Source organism: Suillus clintonianus (assembly GCF_016758775.1).
Source record: "Suillus clintonianus strain FC179 chromosome Unknown DEU56scaffold_21, whole genome shotgun sequence".
In the NCBI taxonomy this organism is placed as follows: domain Eukaryota; kingdom Fungi; phylum Basidiomycota; class Agaricomycetes; order Boletales; family Suillaceae; genus Suillus; species Suillus clintonianus.
In genome coordinates this window covers 234,913-252,201 of record NW_024539245.1, presented here as the reverse complement: position 1 = coordinate 252,201, position 17,289 = coordinate 234,913, and the positions used below count along the sequence as shown (strand labels likewise).

Sequence of the window (17,289 nt, the reverse complement as noted above, 5' to 3'; positions counted from 1 at the left end):
CAATCATCGTTGGAAGAGGGCCAACGCCATAATTTCGGAACATACGAGGGCATATCAGCGCTTGGATGTCGGATGGACGTCGGCAGACGGTGGCTCATCACTGGTGCATAGAAAGTCTAGTGTCGCATCAAATATCATTGTGTTGACCTCACGGTACGTTGTATGAGGGACAACTGCTAGGAGAATTAGGTCTAAGAATAGTGCTCACAAGGATACAAGACAAATAGCGACACCGGCCTGGCGTATTGGCGACTGATTATTTGTCTGCGTCCAAGTGTCTATCAAACCACCCAGAACACCCCCAGGATCTGGGAGAGACACTTCGGTGGAGTGCAACAAGTCGTCATTACTGGTTTGTGATATCTATTTCTAGTCGGCATGCATTGACGACCCCCAAAGCCCATTCGCGCAACCTGAACTCACTCTTGGTCTCCGACGGATCCCTCATGGCTTCCATGCGGTAGTAATGACTGACGGTGTCAAATTCCAAACAAGCAACAAACTTGTACACGTAGACCAGGGTGTCGTCGAATGGAACGAACGGATACTTTTGTAAGTTATCCTTGATCTCGTCACGGTATTCTGCAGGCATTGAGAAGGACTCCAGGCCCTGCGAGCCATCTTCTCAAGTTCGGGTCAGCATGTATGCCTCATTTGAACTGGATCCCATGCTCTGTCATGGAGAGGTCCTCCACACATTCGAGATATCTATTGGAGAATTACTGGATCGCAGTGAAAAGTCGCGCCGTCAGTAACGTCTGTTGTAAATCACGCCTGATAGGGGTTGACGGGTGCCACAGCTATAATCTTACAGCCCAAGCAGGAGGAAGTCGTATCCTCGCGCACTTTGCTATTCATGATAGTGGAGCAACGACGTTCTGATGAAAACGACGCTACAATTCTTCGCCCACTTACTACCGTGAGTGATCAATGCAGTCCGATGTTCTGATGCTGAGTGCTTGTAATGCTTAGCTTGCGTCCGACGACATGCGTGCGTTAGTACTAAGGACGGATGCCGGACGTGTTCTTCTCGCACGATACCGAAGGACACAGAACATCAGGGATCTCGACAAATCCATAACGCACTTTGAACGCGCGTCTGATTTCTGTGCCATGGGTCACCCCTGCCGCCCTGCAGCACTGTTCAATCTAGCTTCTGCGAAGTTTGTTAATTGCCAAGTCAACGGAACATACTTCGACCTCGACATCTCCATCTCTCTTTTTCAAGACGCCTTTGACTTGCGTCCGATTGATCATCCTGACCGACCGGTCTCGTTTCGCGAAACGGGGATTTCAAACGGACGCTGATGCAGCCGAAGAGTTACTGAGCAAAGTCCTTGATGTTTGTCACGCCAACAGGACATTGCGAGTAGAAAGATGATCCTTAGAATAATTGAGACAGAGATCACCATATTCGTAATGTGCTACTCGCTAGTAAGAAGTATTGAGGACCATAAATATATAAATTAATTGCGTCTGAAGTAGTGGCAAACAATCATGAATATGACATAAAACATGGGTACGAGTGCAACAACCGTGAAAATAACCCGAAATGCAAGTCCAGCAGGGTTGTAATGAAGCCAGAAAGCCATCACTACTGAAGTTATCGATGATATCATCGACCCAACTGCGGCGAGCAATGGTAGTGAGTGCACCCATAAGTAGTACCACATATGGTGGGTGGCATCTTGTCCCTGCAAGAATAAAATATAACAATAAAAATTATTAATCTAATAAATACTTACCTGCTCAACATTACATGCATAATATATCCCAACATAGAAGCCGGTTTGTAAAGAAAACAAGGTGGCGAATGCGAGTGCACGGGTTAAATGGTCTCCCGACCACTTGGAAAGAGGCACACCACTAGCGGCAAACAAGGCAGAGGCGAGGATGAGGTTGAATCCTGCGAGTGTGCATAAGAAGCCGTCCCGCTTGAAGGTCCATTTTTTGTGTGCCTGCCAGTGAGATGGATTCTGGGATAATTCGTCCAATGCAGACCAAGAGCCGATGCCGGAGGTGTACATCAACGCTAAATCGACAGGGGTAAGTTTGTTGATTATTAATATGTAATGATCAAGCAACTCACCTCGTAACATTACACGTCCTATCAAGGACTCGGGCCTTCTCAAAGTTCCTTCTTCGTTGGCAGTTTCTTGGGGATTCGAGCCCACCTGATGGTGGGGGATGGATGTATCCTTTTGGCCTATAGGCCTAAAATAGGGATACATCCCCCAATCTAATTGTCCACTCACCAGTGATACATCCATGTAGTCTGAGAATCCATGTATCTAATATAGCAAGCAGAAATCCTAAACATACATTATGACTGCAATTTTGGCTCCTCAAAGCGAAAATTCATGATATATATTCCATTTTGGTAACCTCCTCATGTCAGGCCTCCCCACATTGGATGACTTTCCATAGGCAAAATATTCCAGAATAGAATATTTCGGAGCCTGAAATACATTTGCAATCACGACGAAAATTTAATCTACGCAACAATAATCCCCCATAGGCTCAGTCAATAGAATTTAGTCCAGTCCTCGATGGACAATCTTGCAATCCAGTACCTGCTTCTCAACGAAGATGAGGCAGACCTTTTTGATGATGACGAAGGGGCTCAAGTCCTAGCTGCAGCCCTCATTGGTGGGATCGAGGTATCACGACAAGACCGCATTGACACCCGGAACCCCCATCGTTTGTACCTATGCCGAGCCCAACTTCTTCCCAATCCTCGCATCAACACCCCTTGGCAGATTTTATATAATAGCCAGAACGATCGAGCCTTTATCACCACCATGGGTATCGACGTAACTACCTTTGCCTCGCTCCTTACTACGGGTTTTGCCCAACGCTGGTACGAGACTCCAATCCCTCGTGATGACTCAAACGTGTTGGGAAATCCACGCATTGAGCGGCGCTCGCTCGATGCTGCGGGGGCACTCGGACTTGTGTTGCATTACCTGAGTTCCACGATGCATGCTATCAGTCTTCAGCAGATTTTCGCTATAATTCCCAGTACTGTCACGCGTTACCTTAAATTCGCTCTTCGGCTTCTTCTCCTCTCCCTCCGCACCATACGGGATGCCACAATTCGCTGGCTCGAAGGCCCAGAATTCGAACGTTGTAGTGCACTCGTCGTTGCACGTCACGGGAGACTTGGAGGGGCGTTCGGCAGCATTGACGGACTTAAATTACCCGTGCAAACATCAGATGATGTTGACATCGAGAACGCGACATATAACGGTTGGCTCTCCGAGCACTTTATTAGCTCGGTGTTGACATTTTCAGCTGAAGGTGAGTTTTATGCAGAATTCGCACTTCGCTCGTTAACTATATGTTGCAGGGGTCATCATTGCTGCAAGGATGAATGCCCCTGGTAGCTGGCATGACTCACGTCTTGCTCACCAAATTTATGCCTCCCTTCGAGACCATACTCCCCCAGGTTACTACGTCGTGGCTGATACAGCCTTCCCACGTGGGACCAACGACATCCAAGGCCGGATCCGCGCACCACTCAAACAAGGCCAACGTGTTCAAGGGTCAGTTGCTGAGATTGATGAACGCATGGCATTCAATCGAGAGCTCCTTTCTTACCGGCAGACTGCTGAATGGGGGATGCGCAGTCTTCAAGGTGCTTTTGGAAGATTGCGTGTACCACTCGAAATTGCTAACAAAGATTCGCGCGGTGATCTCATTGAGATCTGTGTTCGATTGCACAATCTGCGCGCAATCCGAGTTGGCATCAACCAAATCCGCACAGTGTACCTTACTAATTGGCAGGAGACAGTTGATGATGCTTCCGTCTGGCACGACTTCGAGAATATGTTATTTTCCGAGCAAAGGCAGAAAGATCGGGTTTCACGTTTCCACGTCACACTGGAGTACTTAGGGTAGATTAACTTGCTTCTTCATTGTAATGCATTCTCTTCAATTGAGGTCTTTGAACATCTACGACGGGGCCGTCATCACATATAGCGATCTCCGGTGGTTCGAAAGACATGAAGAATCCTCACAGGAGGATCGAAATCTTCGAGCGGCTTCAAAACCACACGAACCCAAGGCTCTTGCGATCTCCGGTGGTTCGAAAGACATGAAGAATCCTCGCAGGAGGATCGAAATCTTCGAGCGGCTTCAAAATCACACGAACCCGAGGCTCTTCACACCACGCTGCGTGTACGACGGAGCCGTCATCATGTACTCGTCATGCAAGCTTCCATAGACCAAGCAGACTACTCAGGTCCTGACTGCTATCAAAAATCTACAGCACCAAACTCGTGTATTGTGGCACATCTATCATTATTGAGTAAGTCACTATCCGAACGATACAAAGGAAGAGATAACAGGCATCGAACTTGTGCGTCGCACTTTTATCATTATCGGGTAAGTATCAGATCAATATAAAGGTCACACCTCTGTGCTCTGTGGCTCACGGTCCTCCTCACTTCTGGGGACTGTAGGCTCTTGGGTGCCTTGCCTACGAGAATGACTCGGACGAACCACAGAATTGAATTTGCGTGGAGGTCCACCACGGGGACCCCAGTGGAACGGCTCTTGTCTGTGAGACGAACGTGCACGAGGAGATGGAGTAGTACCGAAATCAGTAGGGGTAACAGCAGTGAACTGAGGAGAAGTTGGAGGATGATCAGACATGTTGGCGAGGGTCTCTGTATCACTGTGCCAGATGACACTTTGGCCTCCATCAGGGTAATAGGTATAACTCGGCTGTTTGGGTTTGTACCGGTGACGAGCGTTACGAGTGTTACGAGAAACTGGGTTGGGATGGACATTGTGAGGAGCTTGGATCGGAGCCGACGCATGCATCTGCATCATCTCCGCACGAAGCTTTCCAAGGTCACGTTCACGTTCGACATCGTAGAGTCTGGTGCGTAAGTCATACAGTTGAGTACGTAGCTGCTCGGTGACTGCATTCGCATCTCGCAGCTGCTGTGCTTGGGTAAGCAGCTGCGTGTTTGCAAGGGATCGGTTGGCACGCTCCTCGTCCCGAGCTTGCTGGACAGCAGGGTCAAAGGCCCCGCTGATGCGAGTGAGCAACTCTGAGGCAGCTGCACCTCGGCGGCGTGGCACAGGAGCATCTGTGCGAGTGGCTCGAGTGATGGCAGTGTGCTCGATGGGGGGAGTAATGTTTCGCGAGTCATCATGACTGTCATCGGCATCGAAATCCGAGTCGTTGAGATCACGAGTACCGGCACGCTCATTGATGAGTGCATCGATCTCGTGGGCGCGGGTTACATCAGGTGGACAAACACCGTTTCCTGTGGGCTTCGTGGTTTTCACCAACTGAGGTAGTTATGTGAGATGCGGGTGGAAATACTCGAATGTAAGACTTACTTGTTTAAATTTTGTTTCGAGTGACATGGCTTTACGAGGAGGTCGGCCGTGGCTCGTTGCCCACTCGCTGTACTTCAAATGGATGGCCTGCCAACCTTTCTGGCCCAGAGGGCGCTCGTCTTCGACCAAGTCCAGGAGGACTTGAACATCAGCTGCACTGTAATTGTTGGACCCACAGGGCCGGCCGCGTTTGGCCACAGCCCTTGGATCATCTTCATCGTCGTCAGGAGCACGTGTGCGCTTCAGAGTGTAGTCAGTATTCTCTTTTTCTTTACCCTTGCTTTTGTTGGCTTTGGCCACAGTTTTGCGACGTGCGCCAGCAGTTCTGACAGCTGGTGCATACCCACGAGCCTCAGCAATCGCCACGGGGTCACGAAGGTCTCTATCTGGTGAGTCGGGGAGTCGAATATGAGCAGGGTTCTGTGTCGAACCCAGAACAAGACGGGACCCAGACGGTAAGGGTGGTTGTTCGGATGCCTCACGAGGTCGGGAGAAGTCAGCAGGACTGGTGAGTCCGTACATCAAGGGCGTAGTCGCACGTTGCTGCACAGTGGTAAGCTCATTTTGCAAAGCTTTGAGAACAATGAATTGACTTACCGCATAGGCCTGGGACATGCGAGCTTCAGGCCACTCTGCTCGAGCTACAGCGTGAGCGATCCCAGGATGGGACAGCCAGTTACCCGTACAATCACGCACAAACGCATTCCCTGCGCCGTCGTAACGCAACTCGGGATTTGATGGGCTCCTATCAGGGACAAACATAGATTGGGAAGGGGGAATGTCAGACATTTGAAGGACTGGTTGTACGAATACACTTACCTTGTGACTGAAAATGAGTGGAATCTATATAGTCCGTGACTTTGTTGAACCGTCCGAAGGAAGGGGTGAGTATTTTCATATGAAAATTGCAAAGTACAAGGACCCTGCACTAGTAGTAACAGTGCGACACGAGCGCGCCAGCCCATGCAGCGATCGAGAGGGAGCCGACCCTAAATACAGGGATGATAAGCAAATTTTCGTCGACGGAGGGCTGAGGATTGGTTGGTGGTAGTAGGCGCTAGGACAGATGCAGTGAAATTGGAGGGACCAGCGGAGACAGCGTTGCCAGGTCGTAGTTTGGCACAGAGCACCTAGAATTAAAGTCTAAAAAGGAGGGAGAAAGAGGTGTCAACGTACTTGGCAAAACGTTGACGGCGCACCTTTGTGTGACTGCGAGAGGTGCCACGCACGTTGAGCAAGGCTCATTACGTCAGCGAATATCACTGGCGTAGTGGCCTAAAACGGACGAAAGTCGGATATTCAAGTCTGCAGGGGGGGGGTACCCCCCCCCTACAGATCAAAATAAATTAAGGTTTGAAAATGGGGGGCAAAGAAAATACTTTTGCAAATTGAGCTCAAATGAACAGCGGCATCGCGGCACACCTTCCTAATGTAGTCAAATTTATGATATGATAATCTAATAAACATTTTTCGAGCCTATGGAAAGTCATCCATTATCCCCACACATCATATGTTCGCATTTTTCAGCCCCACAGTGTGGGAATTACTCCACAACACCAAAAACATCGCCCAATTTGGGAATCTCCACAATATCAATTATTCCCACACCCTTCCCACCTCACTGCAGCTTCACCACCACCCCACAATAGGTCCCCCTTCATATATAAGTGGTAGTTTGGTATATATATGTATATTATAATATAATAGTCCGCTTTTTTTGTTTATTTGTGTACCTTCTCCTCCTCCAGGACCCTTTCAACATAGCCTAGGGTACAGAACACTTTCGCATTTTTGCCCCTATGATAGGGAAGTGTTCTAAGGCATTCAGAACATGTTCAGGAGTATATATGAATGTATTCCCATCTTTATTTTACCCCCTGAAGCGCCCTACATCAATAGCTATAGCATATATACATAGAAATACAAAATATGTTCCCATGTGTGCATTTCCAAGTGAACAGACTTGAAAATTGTATCCCCACAATCCATCAAGCAGTAGGAATGATGTATCAGGAGATCAGGACCACAGAACAACACCCTGTTGAATGGTATACCCCTCTTCTTCTGGTGGTTTACCCCCTGTGAAAATTTTTCCTGGAAGGCTAGACCTTAGATATGGCAGGGAGTCTATTCCTATACATATCTGGAGTATATCTATCACATAGCTACCACAGGAAGCCTTTAGGGTCCTTCAATAGGAATAAAAACATAAAACATCACATATTTCACTTTTTTGATGTTTTGTACTACCTTACCCTTTCACAAATAATACAACATGATCATATATCATTAGTATGGCATGTATACATGTTTCCTATGCTAAGGATCAGCTGGATATAGGCTGGAAACATTAGATCTGAGGTAAAGGGGGTATTTCCACTGATTAGAAGGCCACATGGACATAAAGGGTTTTATGAGTGATCAGACACCTGGGATGTATCTCATATATATCCCTAATGATAGTTTTAAATCTATAGAAAGATCCATCAAGGTTTGAATGAATGGCAAGGAAAATGACATATGTGTGAAAAGTGACAATTGACATTTTTTCACAGAAAGTCATATTTATATATGAGACAGGTCGAAGATTTTATTAAAAATGTGTAGGATACATAATAGACTACCTAAGAAACCTATACTACATACTGCCCTGAGGGTAGAGTGTTGGTGGAAGGGATGTAGTGTGAAAGTGAGTTGATTCAGCATTAAAGTCCAATAACCACTCAACCTCCAACTACCCATTTTCGATGTTTTGGGCATTTGAATTTTCCCACACTCAATTTTTGATCTATTTCACTTCCCAGCTCTGAGATCTGGGTGGATGTTTCTGTACATTTAGACTTATGATGCTGAATATATGTGAAATGTACTCCAGGTGTCTGATTATAAGATTTCGATGTTTTTAAGGTATGGGAACCTAATCAGTAGATTTAGAAAGTATATACACTATTCCACAACTATGGCCTATTTTGAACTGATTTTTGGTATATAAAGCATGTATATATGCCCTACTAATGATATATGATCATGTTGTATTATTTGTGAAAGGGTAAGGTAGTACAAAACATCAAAAAAGTGAAATATGTGATGTTTTATGTTTTTATTCCTATTGAAGGACCCTAAAGGCTTCCTGTGGTAGCTATGTGATAGATATACTCCAGATATGTATAGGAATAGACTCCCTGCCATATCTAAGGTCTAGCCTTCCAGGAAAAATTTTCACAGGGGGTAAACCACCAGAAGAAGAGGGGTATACCATTCAACAGGGTGTTGTTCTGTGGTCCTGATCTCCTGATACATCATTCCTACTGCTTGATGGATTGTGGGGATACAATTTTCAAGTCTGTTCACTTGGAAATGCACACATGGGAACATATTTTGTATTTCTATGTATATATGCTATAGCTATTGATGTAGGGCGCTTCAGGGGGTAAAATAAAGATGGGAATACATTCATATATACTCCTGAACATGTTCTGAATGCCTTAGAACACTTCCCTATCATAGGGGCAAAAATGCGAAAGTGTTCTGTACCCTAGGCTATGTTGAAAGGGTCCTGGAGGAGGAGAAGGTACACAAATAAACAAAAAAAGCGGACTATTATATTATAATATACATATATATACCAAACTACCACTTATATATGAAGGGGGACCTATTGTGGGGTGGTGGTGAAGCTGCAGTGAGGTGGGAAGGGTGTGGGAATAATTGATATTGTGGAGATTCCCAAATTGGGCGATGTTTTTGGTGTTGTGGAGTAATTCCCACACTGTGGGGCTGAAAAATGCGAACATATGATGTGTGGGAATAATGTGGGGAGGCCTGACATGAAGAGGTTACCAAAATGGAATATATATCATGAATTTTCGCTTTGGGGAGCCAAAATTGCAGCCTAAAACTGCTTATTGTGATTCACCATTGGATATATCATTGTGGACAGTGGACAAGTAGACTGGAAAATGTATCCCTATTTTAGGGCTATAGTAGTATATTGATGTATCTATATAGCATTATGGGCTCTCGAGCCCAAGTTTCCACCACCCTGAACTGCTGTATTACTACTACCATCTGTTGTTTCTCCTGCCAGTGGGTCCGTCACGGTGTTGGTTGGTTCTGTGGGATTGGAAGCGGTGTTGCTAGTAGCTGCCGGGTCTGCATGTGGCACGCCGGGCGTCTGTAATGGGATCCTCTCATTGGTGCCTCCAGATCCAGATCTAGTTCTCGGGCGACGCGCATTTGGAAACAGTGATAGAATGTGCGATATCATGCTGGTTTGTGAAAGGTAAGTTGAGTATCTCGGGTTCTTACTATCTGGACTAATTGGCATTCAGGTGCTGGGATGCCAATCACATCTAGAGTCCCCAGCGTGCCGTGTAGCCATTCGAAGGCCTCGTCGTCGTCTCCTACCACCCTCCTGCCTCTGCCACCATCCTACGTCGCCCGTCCAGCTTCGATCCAGACCCCTGCCATATTTCGTCATCTCAGGTAATCTCTCTTATTTCGCTCCCTGACATTCTGTCCCTACTCTCTGGACATCGACAACGAATGCTTCATTTCCCGTGTCAAAACTGTAGAGCGTATAAAGCAACGCATACAATTTTGTTCCTCATCACCCATCGCTCACGCTGGCCGGGAATGCAAATTTTACCACCCGATATATTGTTGGTGCCGTGCTCAACACGGAGATTGCATATAATGTGCTTCTGGATATGCTACTCGACACCCTACCGCTTCTCATCAATCTCCAATCACTGTCATTCATGTTCATAGACCTCACTCAGGCTCAGAGTGGAACGTGTCCAGTTGCTTCCGCCTTCCAAATTGCAGGTCGCTGACTTGACCATCATCTGCGATAACAAACCTAGCGTGTTTGGGAATGGCCATAACGAACACGGACTATCTGTTTTCTCACCCGACCACCTCCATTCCGTTTCCATAGTCAATCTAGTCGCAGCCTCACAGTTCCTGAACGATATCCTAGGAAACGCACCACAAAGCCTGCTGCAACTCCGATGCCTCATGTCACCATGCGATTTAGAACTTGTGCGCGCTTTCCGCTCGTTGCTTCATCCTATCCCAGAGCTAGCCGAACTCAAGTCCGCCCGCCCCTCTCAAATCCAGCACAGCCTTCCCAAAGATGAAACATTCTTCCTATCTACGTATTCTCGTCCACTCAAACCCCTCTCAAAATACCAAGGTCCTCCTCAGGACTGTAGGGGTGCTGCAGTTGAGCGTCACGCACGTCAATGCCTTAGTACTCAATGCTATTTGCACCCGCTTCTCAATATTGCGATCGTCATACATGTGTGTGGGAAGAGGCTTCTTTGCTGATGTTGCCACACAAGCGTGGAACCCCGAGGTATGTCCCGAATCGCTGCTTCTCTTTTATCAGGCTAATTTGTGTGTTCTAGATGATAATGGACGCCCTTTCGACCCTCCACCTTTCCCTTCGGCCATCCCGCTGTTCCTGTACCCATCGACGATCTCCCACAACAGCACGCGTTCTGGCGCACTTATCCTTGTCAATGTCCCACAATCTCACTATGCCATCCCCACTCCCACCTGCTACTTTCATCCTCATGACGTGAACATCATGTCTTTAACACTGGGACTTTGACAAAGCGATTGAGTAGTTTTTAATCATACACGATATATTGACCAAGAAAAATCGTCACTGGCAACTTGTTCCATTCAAGAAGTATCATCAGCTACCGACCTGCAAAGGCTAATTCAATCTCATCGTCATCTTTACATGCAGGCTGCCATCGCAGTCAACATATTTAGTATGGCTACAACCACGAAGTCAGTTCAAAGGGTACTTTATTAGCATGATATGTCGAATGGTAAAATCACCGACAACCCATGACGCGGATCGAGCCGAGGAAACGAAAAGGGAAGACTTACTCGTCCATCGGCCAGTCAGTCATCGACCAAAATACTAGGACTTTCACATCGCCCTTGCTCTTGTGCATGTTGTGTCTTCGGCACATCCTTAAGGATCGTACAACTATCAATAAAAATAGAAACTTACCCAGGAGGTGCAAGCACAACTGATTTTGAGGGACCGAATTGTAGCCCTTCATATGGGGCTGCACAGCCAGGATCCCCTCGGTGAGCCTCAATCAGAATTGAGGCAACTGGACGCGCTGGATGGCTAGGATCTGAAATTCCAAACCCAATACGCCACTTCCCATCAAGATCCATATAAAATCGCAAAAACCATATACGTCCTGCAAATTTTGGCGTCATCATCAGTGTGAGGGAAAAAATGAATCACAAACCTGCTGCAACAAATTCTACATCCACACTCTGTGTAGTGCGCAAACGTTTCTGAAACTTCCTGATGAGGAAATGAGCAACGAATTGGTTCTGGTCCAGTCCGTCCCCCGAGTCCACCTGAACGTCGTCGGCCGGACAACCTAAACAGCGTTTGATCGGCTCATCCTTGACTGATTAGTGCATGACACATTAGTTAATGAACTTTCGAGTGCGCATCACCACTTACAATTCATATATCCCAAATTCAGCTGTACAAACAATGCCTGGTCACTAGCTGTCGTGCACGCGAGACGCAGGTCGGAAGAGCAGGCAGAGGAAAATTTGGGGGTAAATCCTGATAATGCCGAAAAGGCTTCTCGCCTGTCATTCACAACTGCCCAATAGAGCGCTGTGTGACCCTCAATGTTAGGTTTTTGCAGGAGTTCGGAGAAATCAGCAGCTGAGAGCGCAGCAGCGCAGGCGTTAATAATAGGGGCGACAGAGGAGGGCGTAAAATCGGGAGCGGTAACTATATCACGGATGCAAGTTAGAGCGGTGTTCCGTTTCTGCTTGCTTTGTAGAAAGGGAAATACAGACGATCGTCCGTGATGGAGGGAATCTGCTAATGCAGATGTGGAAATCGTGGTATATGATGGAGGTGCTTTGGTGACGGACTTGCTATCGTCGAACGTTGGCGCCATGATGGAGGGGTAAGTGTGAAGGAGATGACCAAGTTCCAGGTATATAACAGGCAACTATTAGGGGCCTGATAAATCGGGTTTATAAAAACACATAGCAGCCTGCAGAGAAAAGGTAGACGCTGGCATTGTACGACACAATTTCTACGTCTGCTTCACTGTCAGTTTGATTGAGAGTGACGGCGAAAGTGGGTACATATAAACAGGACTTGTCCCCCGGAATTTTTTCGAGCATTCGAGTTCCACATTCTCGACATGGCGTGCAAAAATTGTTTCTTCCGGTTGAACATCACCCCTAGCGCTTGTAGCATTCGGACGTCAAGTGCTAGTGCAGGACAAAAAACTTTTACCTCAAACTATCACTGCAAGACGCACAACGTCAGCAACCAGGTGAGTTTTACAACAGGCTTCCATTGCAATTTGGTACGCATCAAAAAAACATTATGAACAGCGAATACCGAGACCGGGGTAGTACTTATCGGGTTATACATAGATCGTGGGACGTGGAACAAACAAAAGGAAGGTGGTGCAGAGACAAACCGACGAACGAAGCTGATCAAGTCCAAAAACCACGATGAGACCGACAAAACATCATGATGACGGTTTGGTCTTGAATCTCAGGAGAGGGGCAAGACCAGATGGCAAACATGCCTTCTTCAAGAACTCGTGCTGCGTAGAAATATATCAGGAATAGAACCAATATCGGGAACAATAATTGACGTACCTGTAGGAGTTCGCTCGAATTGGCGCGACTTTTGACATCGACACATAAGCATACGCTCAAGAAGTTCTTCAGCTCCTTGCTGAGCGCCTCGGGCTTCTTAAGCGTCGGTGTCCCGTTCGTCGCAATCAGGTACAGTGCTTTTAACGGCTCTTCATCAAGATAAGGAGGTTCGTTCTCGATCATCTCGATTGCCATGATGCCGAGTGACCAAATATCAACTTTAGCACCGTATTCCTTCTGCTTCACGACCTCCGGTGCCATCCAGTACGGAGTACCGACCATTGTTGCACGCTTGGACTTCTGATCGGTGAGTTTAGCGCAGAAACCAAAGTCGGCTGTGCAACACATCAGAGACCAGTGCAGGATTGCAAAAAAGAAGATCCGCACTAATTTTAACACGGCCCTGTGCATCGAGGAGGACGTTATCGGACTTGATATCGCGGTGAATGATGGATTGGCTGTGTAAATGACACAGACCCTTGCATGTCTAGTAGTGTGTGAGTATCACCCACGGATCATGGCCAATCAAAAAGGTACGCACTTCTAAACTTATGCTCGAAATCTGATCTTCTTCCAGCGTATTATTCTCTATGATATCAGTGAGGGCACCGCCCTCCATGTACTCCATGACGACCCAGAGTTCATTGTTCTTCACAAGGTATGACTCGAGGAAGTTGACAATGTTGGGGTGCTGGGATTCCTTCATCACGAGGATCTCGTTCACGATGAGTTCCTTGCGTGGTTGGTGTGAGAGGTCCATTTCTTTGATAGCAACCTTCTTGCTCGTGGCAAGCGTTTTCGCGACATACACATGTCCAGAAGCGCTGTGAATAGCTTATCAGTCTTCGCCAGCGGCTAATGTAATGGAAGCCTCACCCCTGTCCAACTTTCTTAATCTTACTATACAATGTCTTCGGGTCATCATCAGACACAACACTCCGGAGCTTCTCCATGATCTGTGCCTCCGTCATCGCGCTAATCCGCTTTTCCTTATCTTTCTCCTTATCCTTGGGTTTCTTCTGTAGTGCCTCTGCTGCGGCTGCAACACCTGGGTCCTCACCCTCGGGCGCAGTGACAGTAAGATCAGGTGCCGATGGCTCCTTCTTCTTCAACGTCTGAAGGGGCTTTACAGGTGGAGGGCCAACAACTCCGGCGGCACCTACCACAAGCTCAGTCGCAGATTCAGAAATAGCCGGGGCAGACTTGGAAGGCGTCAAGGGAGGCCGCTCAGAGGCAGCAGCAGTAGCAGCCTGCTGCTCCTTCATTTGCTGGCGCTCACGTTCACGTTCACGATCTTCGCGCCGCTGACGTTCCCTTTCCCGCTGCTCCCTTTCCTTCCGCTCCCGGTCTTGCTGTCCAATAGCATCCATACCCTCATTCCGCCTCGGCGCTTGATCCAGCGAAGGTTTCCCACCCACTTGTTCACGAGCCTGCGCTCGCGCACGAAGGTCTGCAGTCGAGGGTGTATGGTCTGGTACAGGGGGTTTGGGAGCGGCAGGTGCGGGCCGTGTGGCTGCCAACAATGGTCGTGGTGGGGCGGGACGGGAAGGTTGCAGAGAGGTTGAAGCTTGCAACATTGGGGGGATTGCGGGTCGCGGAGGGGCGGACGACGAGGCGGTGGAAATGGTGTTGGCGTGCTGGGCGTGTGAGCCATTGACGAGCTCAGCAACACGCGCAGCAGCGAGGGCAGTTGTGGAGAACCCATTTGTCCCTGTCTCTGCTGGAGCGGAGTCCTGTCGCTTGCGGGCTGTGTCGAGCGGAGATGTGATCTTAGGGAGATTGGATCCGCCGAGACCTGTGCCGCCGAATCGAGCGGGCGCATCTACACCAAATGGCGAGAGAGTACTGCTGGTCATGGTAGAGCCCACTAGGGTGGAAGCTGCAGATGTCCCGGAGACAGACCGTGATATCGAACTCATACCCATCTCTTCCAACTCACGCTTCTGGTGATCAGTGAAAAATTCTAGAGCGTCGATGACGGCTTGAGGATCTTTAGCGTAATCTTCGCGAGTAATTGCAGACTTTGTCAGAAGCTTGCTCCATTGTTCGGGCATTCCCTGGGACATAGACGTGAGCGAGACAAAACATATGGAAACCCGAATTTAGTATGGACGCACAGTGAAAGCACCTGATATAGGGTCAAATCCAACGTGGACCTTGTGCACAAAGTTGGTCGGGTTGCTGAAGCCCATCAACGGACTGCGAGAGTATACATCATCTTGCCATCCGTAAAGCTCTTCGTCGTTTTTGAGGGCGAGATGATATCGTTTGTCCTTGGTCTCGAGGAGCAGACAATAAGGTTTGAGATCGACACGTTCGATATTCGTGATATCCTTGAGAGGGATAACGCTCTGCTGTGGTGACGTCTATGGATGATATGTCAGTACGCATGGCCTACCGAGTACGAAAGGAAGGATACGAAGAAGAAAAAGAATGGAGAGTTCATGCATGTGGTGGGACGCTAAGGCAGTGCCTCGTTCCTCGAAGTAAAATGTAATCAGCCAATCTGCCGTGGGCTCACCTCGGTCTTGTGTATGGAAAGCGTTTGCTCCTTCAACACGAGCCATTTTCGGAGAAAGATAAAACTCGCAAACCCCTCTTCCTTCATGCTAACCATCCCAGTTCTTACGACATGCGTATTGAAGACTGCCTGGGAGCTGCGATTGGGCGATCCGCCTATCCCAGTGTAATCAGTCGAGTATGACGAGCCAGAGGAAAAGGATGTGTTGTAGCCTGAGGTTTGCAGAGTATTATGAGGAAATATTGGACCCTCCGTTCCTCTTCGGAGAGGTGCTTGGGGTGCAGGTCGAGAAGGCGTCAGATTCGTTGCTGTTACTTGGTTGAAGGCCATGGCGGGTCGGAAGAGACGAAGTGAAACAAGGAAGAAAGTGGGTGTTCCTCGCTGGCGGGAACAGTGAGATTGAGAATTTCGTAGTTGTTCGTGATGATGGCGGGAGTATACACGGCGTCGAGCAAGAGCTAACCTTCTGATTGAATGGAGGCTTTCCAACTTTGATACCCCCAAAATGGCGAAACTTAGACAACAACGCTGCCCGGATCTGTCCGCCAGGGGGACATATCACCACGGTAACACTGCATTGATGATCTTCTTCAAGGGTATAAACACTATGCTACAGTCTATAGCTAGCTAACGTTCAAACGGCAGGATAAATATCATCTATAATCCTGCTCAAGGGCTCCTTTCTGCCCTTCAATGTCCACCCGCATCCACTTATTTAATAGACACTCAGAAAATGATCCGTGCAATCTCCTGCAGTGAGCGGACAGAGTGAACTTAACAGAATAAACCAGTGCAACCAGCTACTTGTTCTTTGTCATCCTGTGGAAAATGTAAATTTAGTTCTCTACATGAGAAACGTCTAAAACTTACTTGTAAGTAAAGCGCCTTTTGGTGTGTGCGAATTCACCGAGCTTATGGCCAACCATATCCTGCGTTATCATGACAGGGACATAGTCTTTACCATTATGCACCATGAAACGGATACTAAACATCTCAATCAGCATAATCTACAACGTAAAACAGAGGAAGTCTCACCCGACGAAATTTGGGAGGATAGTGCATGCGCGAGCCTGTGTTCTTATAGCAACATTGTTGATGAGTGCTTCCTTCAGGTTTGGAAAGGCTACAAAGTACGGGCCTGGACAATGTCACGCGTAAATGTGAGATCGACCTCGCAGTAGATACAAGACAAACCTTTCCAAGCAGACCGCCCCGACCGCAGAATGAGCGAAGGCTGCATGACCAGTAAAAGAAGAAGAATTGAAAGTCAGAACTGTCTGCTTAGGTAACGCGTCAAATGTTACGCAATAATTATGTAAGCCGTCGTCATTATTAATTCTTCCTTGTCCCTCGATCATCAAGTTTTAGACGAAGACTGGTGCACCGTCTAGTCAGGCTCGAGACTCTCCTGAGATGAGTAAGACCAAATCATTTTAATTCAATCTTGGTGTTTCTCAGCTTCGCACGTCTGTTGTCTCTACAACCACTCGGACACCCATGACTAGATGCTGCCCCCTACTTTGACACATTTTGGTGTTCGTTGTTCGTGGTGTTTTGATCAGTACAACATTGCAAAGGAAACCTGTTGTATACTGTCTCTCACTGACGTTGTGCAATTGTACGATCGACATAACCGTAACGTCCACGTATAGTCGTGTTGCCACAAAGCGGCGTATGTACACCAACTGGAAGGTTAGAATCACATTTTCCATAGGTGCGTACGCGGGCGCTTC

At 47.6% G+C, this 17,289-nt stretch overlaps 6 protein-coding genes across 6 annotated transcripts; 1 reads left to right on the top strand and 5 right to left on the bottom strand.

Annotated features, from left to right (window-relative positions):
• The first annotated feature begins 187 nt into the window (after positions 1–187).
• Positions 188–1,489, top strand: DEU56DRAFT_791824 (uncharacterized protein). The gene is made up of 5 exons (XM_041352689.1): positions 188–352; positions 400–552; positions 608–747; positions 801–919; positions 973–1,489. The coding sequence occupies exons 2-5, from the start codon at positions 467–469 to the stop codon at positions 1,306–1,308; spliced, it is 681 nt and encodes a 226-aa protein (XP_041210512.1). The 5' UTR covers positions 188–352; positions 400–466; the 3' UTR covers positions 1,309–1,489.
• DEU56DRAFT_938708 (uncharacterized protein) lies at positions 1,358–2,099 on the bottom strand (the record flags this gene model as incomplete). Its single annotated transcript, XM_041358850.1, has 3 exons — positions 1,358–1,694; positions 1,746–2,032; positions 2,090–2,099. 3 exons carry the CDS (start codon positions 2,097–2,099, stop codon positions 1,467–1,469), a joined length of 525 nt encoding a protein of 174 aa, XP_041210511.1. The 3' UTR covers positions 1,358–1,466.
• A 2,572-nt stretch (positions 2,100–4,671) lies between these two features.
• On the bottom strand, positions 4,672–5,772 carry DEU56DRAFT_689798 (uncharacterized protein; the record flags this gene model as incomplete). The annotated part of the gene is made up of 2 exons (XM_041347099.1): positions 4,672–5,304; positions 5,356–5,772. Coding segments are annotated over 2 exons (1,050 nt in total), but the record flags the coding sequence as incomplete, so codon positions are not given.
• A 5,307-nt stretch (positions 5,773–11,079) lies between these two features.
• On the bottom strand, positions 11,080–12,321 carry DEU56DRAFT_854561 (uncharacterized protein; the record flags this gene model as incomplete). Its single annotated transcript, XM_041355235.1, has 5 exons — positions 11,861–12,321; positions 11,637–11,804; positions 11,387–11,585; positions 11,260–11,334; positions 11,080–11,144 (listed from the first exon to the last, which is right to left on the bottom strand). Exons 1-5 carry the CDS (start codon positions 12,312–12,314, stop codon positions 11,081–11,083), a joined length of 960 nt encoding a protein of 319 aa, XP_041210509.1. The 5' UTR covers positions 12,315–12,321.
• A 381-nt stretch (positions 12,322–12,702) lies between these two features.
• DEU56DRAFT_791819 (Pkinase-domain-containing protein) lies at positions 12,703–16,043 on the bottom strand. Its single transcript, XM_041352688.1, has 7 exons — positions 15,557–16,043; positions 15,153–15,401; positions 13,912–15,092; positions 13,577–13,859; positions 13,423–13,522; positions 13,036–13,370; positions 12,703–12,980 (listed from the first exon to the last, which is right to left on the bottom strand). The coding sequence occupies exons 1-7, from the start codon at positions 15,884–15,886 to the stop codon at positions 12,903–12,905; spliced, it is 2,556 nt and encodes an 851-aa protein (XP_041210508.1). The 5' UTR covers positions 15,887–16,043; the 3' UTR covers positions 12,703–12,902.
• A 71-nt stretch (positions 16,044–16,114) lies between these two features.
• DEU56DRAFT_791815 (uncharacterized protein) lies at positions 16,115–16,833 on the bottom strand. The gene is made up of 4 exons (XM_041352687.1): positions 16,751–16,833; positions 16,592–16,694; positions 16,427–16,540; positions 16,115–16,375 (listed from the first exon to the last, which is right to left on the bottom strand). Exons 1-4 carry the CDS (start codon positions 16,794–16,796, stop codon positions 16,357–16,359), a joined length of 282 nt encoding a protein of 93 aa, XP_041210507.1. The 5' UTR covers positions 16,797–16,833; the 3' UTR covers positions 16,115–16,356.
• Between the last annotated feature and the right edge of the window lie 456 nt (positions 16,834–17,289).